Source organism: Colobus angolensis, unplaced genomic scaffold (assembly GCF_000951035.1).
Source record: "Colobus angolensis palliatus isolate OR3802 unplaced genomic scaffold, Cang.pa_1.0 Scaffold35, whole genome shotgun sequence".
NCBI lineage: Eukaryota > Metazoa > Chordata > Mammalia > Primates > Cercopithecidae > Colobus > Colobus angolensis.
Genome location: NW_012116821.1, coordinates 5376434 through 5384518, shown reverse-complemented (window position 1 = coordinate 5384518; position 8085 = coordinate 5376434). Strand labels below are relative to the sequence as shown.

General features: G+C 42.3%; 1 protein-coding gene across 1 annotated transcript in view; it reads left to right on the top strand.

Annotated features, from left to right (window-relative positions):
* The first annotated feature begins 6425 nt into the window (after positions 1-6425).
* GTF3C6 (general transcription factor IIIC, polypeptide 6, alpha 35kDa) overlaps positions 6426-8085 on the top strand; it is a 45217-nt gene continuing 43557 nt past the window's right edge. Inside the window, exon 1 of the mRNA XM_011952882.1 lies at positions 6426-6493. Coding sequence (XP_011808272.1) covers positions 6426-6493 — 68 coding nt within the window. The remainder of the gene's footprint in view (positions 6494-8085) is intronic.

Genomic DNA, 8085 nt, shown 5'->3' with positions numbered 1-8085 from the left:
ATGTTATAATGCGAAGACTATCTAGAAATTCATTGTAAGGTTCCTGCAGTGTTTCTGTATATCTGAAATTATATTTAACTTAGAATGAAGGTTCCTGCAAGTGGATTATACATTTAATGAGTGACAGAAAATTAGAATTATTTTTAAATTGATAGATAATTCATATACCATAAGTCATTATTTTAAAACAGAATCAAGAATCATTAAAACATCAAGTAAAACTATTATGATCCTGATGGCCTGGTGTGCCCACCTGCAGTCCTAAGTACTCAGGAGGCTGAGGGAGGATTGCTTCAGCCCAAGAGTTTGAGGCTAGCCTCGGCAAAATAGTAAGACTTAATCTCAAAAAATTATTATGATCCAAAGTAATTATGAAAAATATTACATAAGCGGAATATGTATGGAAAAAAGAACAAAAAGAAAAATACGTATTCACAGGCACTTTAATCTATATCTTATGTTTAACAGTAAAGCTTCTATTATACTTTCATTAGATAAAACACCAGAGAATTATACTTTGTGGGGTTTTTGTGTTTTGTTTTGTTTTGTTTTTTGAGACAGGGTCTGGATCTGTCACCCAGGCTAGAGTACAACGATGTGATCTCGACTCACTGCAGCCTCTGCCTTCCAGGCTCAAACGATCCTCCCACCTCAGCCTCCCAAGCAGCTGGGACCACAGGCATATGCCACCATGTTCAGCTAAGTTTCTGTATTTTTGGTAAAGATGGGGTTTCACCATGTTGCCCAGGCTGGTCTCGAACTCCTGAGCTCAAGGTATCCGCCTGCCTCAGACTCTCAAAGTGCTGGGATTACAGGCATGAGCCACTGTGCCCGATCACTTTATGTTTTTTATTCATTAATTAGATTGTCAGAGAAATAATACCAAAAATAAAATATCAATGGCACTTAAATTTTTGGCCTTCTAGCAAAAATTTCAGTAATTCTCCAATTTCTGCCTCAATTATGTCAATTGCAAAATTAACTAAATATTCAAGTTTTATTCCTGGCCCTACCACTTACAAGCTCTTTGGACCTTGAATAAGTCCCTCAACCTCTCTGAATCTTCTCTCTATAAAATGCAAGGAGTCATATTAAGTTGTCTTAGAAATTCCCTTTAGCACTAACATTCTACTGTAAGTTCCTTTTTACAAACAGGAAAATAGAAATTCTAATTTTAAGTAACTTTGAAGAAGTCACATGATAAGAGAAAAGCCTAATTTTAAGAGTCAATTATTAGCTGCAAGTCAGTGACAAGTTAAAAAAAAAAAAGATAAAAGAGTCAATTAATCATATCCAGTCTGGATTCACACAGCAACAAGGAGCCCATTGTAGAAAAACTATCTTAGACTTCCCAGGCACACCTGCTCTCAAGGATCCATCCTCGAGTGATCAGTTGCCAAAGCTCATCTCATTCTACAAGGGGTGGGGAGTGCAAGTGCTAAGCCTTCTAGTTTGCTCTTGGGAAGGTTTTTCATCTATCAGAGGCTGACAAACCTCCTGGAGATAGCAGTAGGAAGGAACAAGAAGCCCTGGAGTCAACACAGTCTCCACAGAGATTTGGGACAGGAGATGACTTGGCCGAAGGATTGTTGCTGCAATAGGCTTTGTGTTTTGTTATCCTTTGTAACTACCCCAACACTTTCTGGTAAGTGAGAAAACATGTTAGGCTCATTTTGAATCCCTGCCCTTTTTATGCGATCTTAATTATGGGGAAGCTGTACAAAGACTGACCTCTGATCCTCTGGTTCATCATCATGTGGTAATCATCTTAGCTTTCTTTGTGCAGTTTGACCCCACAATAAAGAAATATTCTGATTTGAAGTGTCCACTTCTCTAAAACAGAAAAGGAGAAAAGAAGAAAGGACAAAATCTACAGGTTAGGTTTTCTGCAATAAGATAGGCTTTATAAAGAAATGTACTTTTTTTTTTCTGTTTCTGAGATGTAGTCTCGCTCTTGTCGCCCAGGCTGGAGTGCAGTGGCACAATCCTGGCTCACTGCAACATCCACCTCCTGGTCCAAGCGATTCTCCTGCCTCAGCCTCCCAAGTAGCTGAGATTACAGGCGTCTGCCACCACACCCGGCTAATTTTGGTATTTTTTAGAAGAGATGGGGTTTCACCATGTTGGCCTGGCTGGTCTTGAATTCCTGGCCTCAAATAATCCACCTGCTTTAGGCTTCCAAAGTACTGGGCTTACAGGCGTTAGCCACCATGCCCAGCCTAAGAAATGTACTATTTTGATGGAAAATTCTGATAATGGCAAATATATACATAGAGCTTACACTGTGTCAGGCTCTGTTCCAAGCACCTTATATACATTGACTCACTTAATGTTCACAACAACCATTTGAGGTAATTATTCTGTTTTGCCCATTTTGTAGATGAGAAAACTGAGGCACAGGGAGGTTAGTGTGATTAGATTGCACATTTAGTAAGTCCTTAGTTAGATGAATCCAGGAAGTCTAGCTCCAGTGCCCATCCTCTTAACTGCTGAGTGGCTACCTCCCTAAGCCTTATCTATCTATCTATCTATCTATCTATCTATTTATTTATTTATTTATTTATTTATCTTTTTGAGACGGAGTTTTGCTCTTGTTGCCCAGGCTGGAGTGCAATGGCGCGATCTCAGTTCACCGCAACCTCTGTCTCCCGGGTTCAAGCGATTCTCCTGCCTCAGCCTCCCAAGTAGCTGGGATTACAGGCATGCTTCACCACCCTGGCTAATTATGTATTTTTAGTAGAGACGGGGTTTCTCCATGTTGGTCAGGCTGGTCTCGAGCTCCCAACCTCAGCTGATCTGCCCGCCACGGCCTCCCAAAGTGCTGGGATTACAGGCGTGGGCCACTGTGCCTGGCCGCCTCTGAGCCTCATTTATTAGTCTTACCTTATACTTAGGGCAATGGTGCTCAAACTTTAAAAAGCATCATAATTACTTGAAGCATTTGTTAAAAGTGTATATTTCTGCTCCATACACCAACCTTGCCTCCCCATTCTGATTCTTGTAGGTCTGTGGTTTAACTGAAGGATCCATATTTAATATTTTATTTTTATTTTTTATTTTTTTGAGACACGGTCTCGCTTTGTCACCCATGCTGGAGTGTAGTGGTGTAATCTTGGTTCACTGCAGCCTCAACCTCCTAGGTTCAAGTGATCCTCCCACCTCAGCTCCCAAGTAGCTGGGACTACAGGTGTGCACCAATACACTTGGCTAATTTTTGTATTTTTTGCTGAGATGGGAGTTTCACCATGTTGCCCATGCTGGTTCTGAACTCCTGAGCTCAAGCCTCACTTTGGCCTCCCAAAGTGCTAGGATTACAGGGCTGAGATCTATCTATTATCTATCTATCTACCTATCTATCTATCTATCTATCTATCTATCTATCTATCTATCTATCTATCTATCTATATCTATCATCTATCATCTATTTTTTTTTTTTTGAGACAGAGTTTTGTTGCTCTTCTTGCCCAGACTGGAGTGCGTGGCACCATCTCAGCTCATGGCAACCTCCACCTCCTGGGTTCAAGCAATTCTCCTGCCTCGGCCTCCCGAGTAACTGGGCATGCACCACCACGCCCGGCTCATTTTGTATTTTCAGTAGAGACAGGGTTTCTCCATGTTGGTCAGGCTGGTCTCAAAGTCGTGAACTCAGGTGATCTGCCTCCCTCGGCCTCCTAAAGTGCTGGGATTACAGGCGAGAGCCACCACACCTGGCCTGGGATCTATATTTTTAACAAGCATTTCAGTGGTTATATTATAGGGGGTCCAGTACCACATTGAGAAATACTGACTTAGCCAAAGAGGGTTCTTTCTTGTAAGGGAAAAATTTTTTCTTTGTAATTTACTCACTCACTCAAGAAGTATTTATTAAGTACCCACTGTAAACTTACAATTGTATTAATTGTAAAGTTGGTATACATAGACTAAAAAGGACTTTTGGTACAAAACTGTTTGCAAAATACAAAATAAAGCAGATGGGCCGGGTGCGGTAGCTCACGCCTGTAACCCCAGCACTTTGGGAGGCCAAGACGGGTGGATCACCTGAGCTCAGGAGTTCGAGACCAGCCTGGCTGATGAGACACTGTTCCTACTAAAAATACAAAAATTAGCTGGGCGTGGTGGTGCATGCCTGTAATCCCAGCTACTCAGGAGGCTGAGGCAGGAGAATATCTTGAACCTGGGAGGCAGAGGTTGCAGTGAGCCGAGATCGCGCCACTGCACTCCAGCCTGGGTGAAAGAGTGAGACTCCATCTCAAAAATAATAAATAAATAAATAAATAAAGCAGATGGATACCAGATTGTTCACATCGGTGAGTTAACTAATGAGACAAAGCATCAGAGGAGCATAACAGAGGATGCTGGATTTGGAAGAAGAACCTTCAGCATGAAAATCTCTTAGCACCAGCCCTTCCTCTGAGGCAATAATCAAGATGTATATTGAGTTATAGCAGAAAGTTAGATTTTAGAGTCAGAGAGATCAGGATTAAAATTTAGACCTTAAGGCTGGGTGCAGTGGCTCATGCCTGTAATCCCAACACTTTGGAACATCAAGGCAGGAGGATTGTTTGAGGTCAGGAGTTTAAGACCAGCCTGGGCAACATAGCAAGACCCCTGTATCTACAAAAAAATATAAAAAATTAGCCAGGAATGGAGGCACACATCTGTAATCCCAGCTATTTGGGAGGCTGAGGTGGGAGGATTGCTTGAGCCCAGGAGGTCAAGGCTGCAGTGAGCTGAGATCACGCCACTGCACTCCAGCCCAGGCAACAGAGCAAGACCCTATCTAAAAAAATTTAAATTAAATAAAAATAAAATAAAAAAATAAAAATTAGACTTTGTCACCTATTGCTTATGTGAAGCCTTGGACAAGACACATTTGTCAGTCTCCATTCCTCCATCTGTAAATTGAGGATGGTAATAATCTACCCTCAGGCTTCTTGTAAGAACTGAAGAAAACAAACATCAAGGATTTGACAAACTTCCTGGTTTATGATAGTTACTTAACTGGTGGTCATTATTATTAGGTGTCCTATTGGGAAAATAATGAGGTAACCCCACCCCCTAAGATGAACAAGAAGAGACTGGAAGGCCAGGCAAGGTGGCTCATCCCTCTAATCCCAGAACTTTGGAGGCTGAGGTGGGAGGATCACTTGTGGCCTCCCAACTGCTGGGATCGAGACCAGCCTGGGTAACACAGTGACAACGCTTCTCTATGAAAAAAATGTTTGTTTGGTTGTTTGTTTGTTTTGAGACAGGGTTTTGCTCTGTTGCCCAGGATGGAGTACAGTGGTATGAACACAGCTCACTGCAACCTCAAACTCATGGGTGCACGTGATCCTCCCACCTCAGCCTCCTGAGCAGCTAGGACTACAAGCACATGCCACCGTGTTTGGCTAATTAAAAAAAAAAAAAAATTGTAGAGATGAGGTAACGCCAGATGAGGTAGCTGCCCAGGATGGTCTCAAACTCGCTTGAGCAATCCTCCCACCTCAGCCTCCCAACATATTGGATTACAGGTATGAGTCACTGTACCCAGCCTGAAAATTTTCTATTTTTAAAGTAGAGACTGGAGCAGACACTACTAGCTGCCTTCCCTTGATTCATTGTCCTTTTATTTATTTATTTTTTCTTTCTGAGAGAGAGCAGGAATATTGCTAACTAGAGAACTACATTTTCCACCCTCCTTCACAGCCCAAGGGTGGCCATATTCCAAAGTGTTGGTCAATGGGACTTATATGAAAGTCTACTGCATTTTCTTTTTCTAATTTTTTTTTTTTTGAGACAGAGTCTCACTCTGTTGCCCAGGTTGGAGTGCAGTGGTGCCATCTTGGCTCACTGCAACCTCTGCCCCCTGGGGTTCAAGCTAATTCACCATGTTGGCCAGGCTGGTCTCTAACTCCTGACCTCAAATGATCTGCCTGCCTTAGCCTTACAAAGTGCTGGGATTACAGGCATGAGCCATCATGCCCAGCCTCTATTGGACTTTCTCTTTTTTTTTTTTTTTTTGAGATGGAGTCTCACTCTGTCTCCCAGGCTGGAGTGCAGTGGCATAGTCTCAGCTCACTGCAGCCTCCACCTCCCAGATTCTCTTACTTCAGCCTCCTGAGTAGCTGGGATTACAAACACATGCCATCACATTTTTCAGCTAATTTTTCTATTTTTAGTAGAGACAGGGTTTTGCCATGTTGGCCAGGCTGGTCTCAAACTCCTGACCTCAGGTGATCCGCCTGCCTCAGCCTCCCAAAGTGCTGGGATTACAGGCATGAGCCACCATGCCAGGCATGAACTTTTTATTTTCTCCTTACAGCTTTCTTCTATCTCCCTGGCACAGACACGTGGGGCTGGGGTGCAGAGGCCATCTTCTGATCAGGAGAGACAATGAACAGAATAGAAGGCAGAAAACATAAGATACAAGAGACACGGGCGACATGACGGAGACACTGCCCCTCAAGACTACCTACTCTAATTACCTGTGTGAGAAGATTAAACCCATGTGGTGAAAAAAGAAAGGAAAAGAGAGACATAATCGTCAAAGACTGAGAAACAGAAGTCAGCCTAGCAAAGAAAATGGCATTAGCAAAGGCCCAGTGGCAAAAATAATATAAGGCAGGATGTAGAGTTTCAACAGATCATCTTGGTTGTGCCACCAACTGGCACAAAAGGGCCAGTTGGTGCGTGAAAAGGAAGAGTGTGAGGTTTGATAAGGTGTGGTGGGTTCTGATACAAGTCAAACTGTCATAACAAATGAAAACATTCGTAACACCCTAAGTACCACAGTTTTGCTCTTATAACTTTTACTTCCTTTCTTGAAATGTGTTGGTAATAAAACATTAATTCTACAAGACCAAGCTATTTATTAATTTTTTATTTTTATTTTTGAGACAAGGTCTTGCTCTGCCACCCAGGCTGGAGTGCAGTGGTGCAAACACAGCTCACTGCAGCCTGGGCTCAAGTGATCCTCCTGCCTCAGCCTCCCGAATAGCTGAGACCATGGGCATATGCCATCATGCTCAGCTAATTTTTAATTTTTTGTAGAGATGGGGTTTCGCCATGTTGCCCAGGCTGGTCTCAAACTCCTGGACTCAAACTCCCCTTGGCCTCCCAAAGGGCTGGGATTATAATCGTGAGCTTCCACACCCAGCCCTAGACCAAGCTATTAAAATAAGTAATATTTTGTAAATAGACTAAAGAGCAAAGCCATCAAGATGATAAAGCAAATAAAATAGTATAGGTGATGTCAGGGATGAAAAGGAATTTAGAGATATCTCTTTTAATTCAACCTCTCTTTTACCAGATAAGAAGTTAAGAATCCTGGCAATGTAGGGTCCTGTCTAAAGTTTTGACAATGCCAGACAACGCTCCTGCCTCATTTACTAACAGTTGACGGAATCTTTGTGTTCACAACTCTACCCAAATTGCATGACTATTATTTTTTGAAGATCAATATGAAAAATATGAAACATATAAAAAATTAAAGAAAAGACAAAGACACTATACGCAGAAGATGTTGAAATTAAGGATGGGAAGTTGAGACGTGGATTGGGGCAGTGGTTGAGAGAAATAGAGGAGAGATCAAGAGACATTCCAGTTGAGAAAGTATTACCTGTACTACATTTTCAGGGTGACTGCCTGAATAAGGAGGCCAGTAAGAGAAGAGAAAAATAAAGATTTCCAGCTGTGACTCCAGCGTCAGAAGTGAAGGTTAATTTAGAAGTGGTTGTTGTTCAAGGGGAAAGGTGACAGAACACATTTAATCAAAAAGTAATTCTTGGCCAGGCACAGTGGTTCATACCTGTAATCCCAGCACTTTGGGTGGGCTGAGGCAGGAGTATCACTTGAGTCAAGGAGTTCAAGACTAGCCTGGGCAACATAGTGAGACCCCATTTCTAAAAAAAAAAAAAAAAAAGCCGGGCGTACTCCTGTAATCCCAGCTACTCAGGAGGCTGAGGCAGGAGAATCGCTTGAACCCAGGAGGCGGAGGTTGCAGTGAGCCAAGATCACACCGTTGCACTCCAGCCTTGGCGACAGGGCAAAACTCTTTTTCAAAAAAAAAAAAAAAAAAAAAGATAAAAGAGTCAATTAATCATA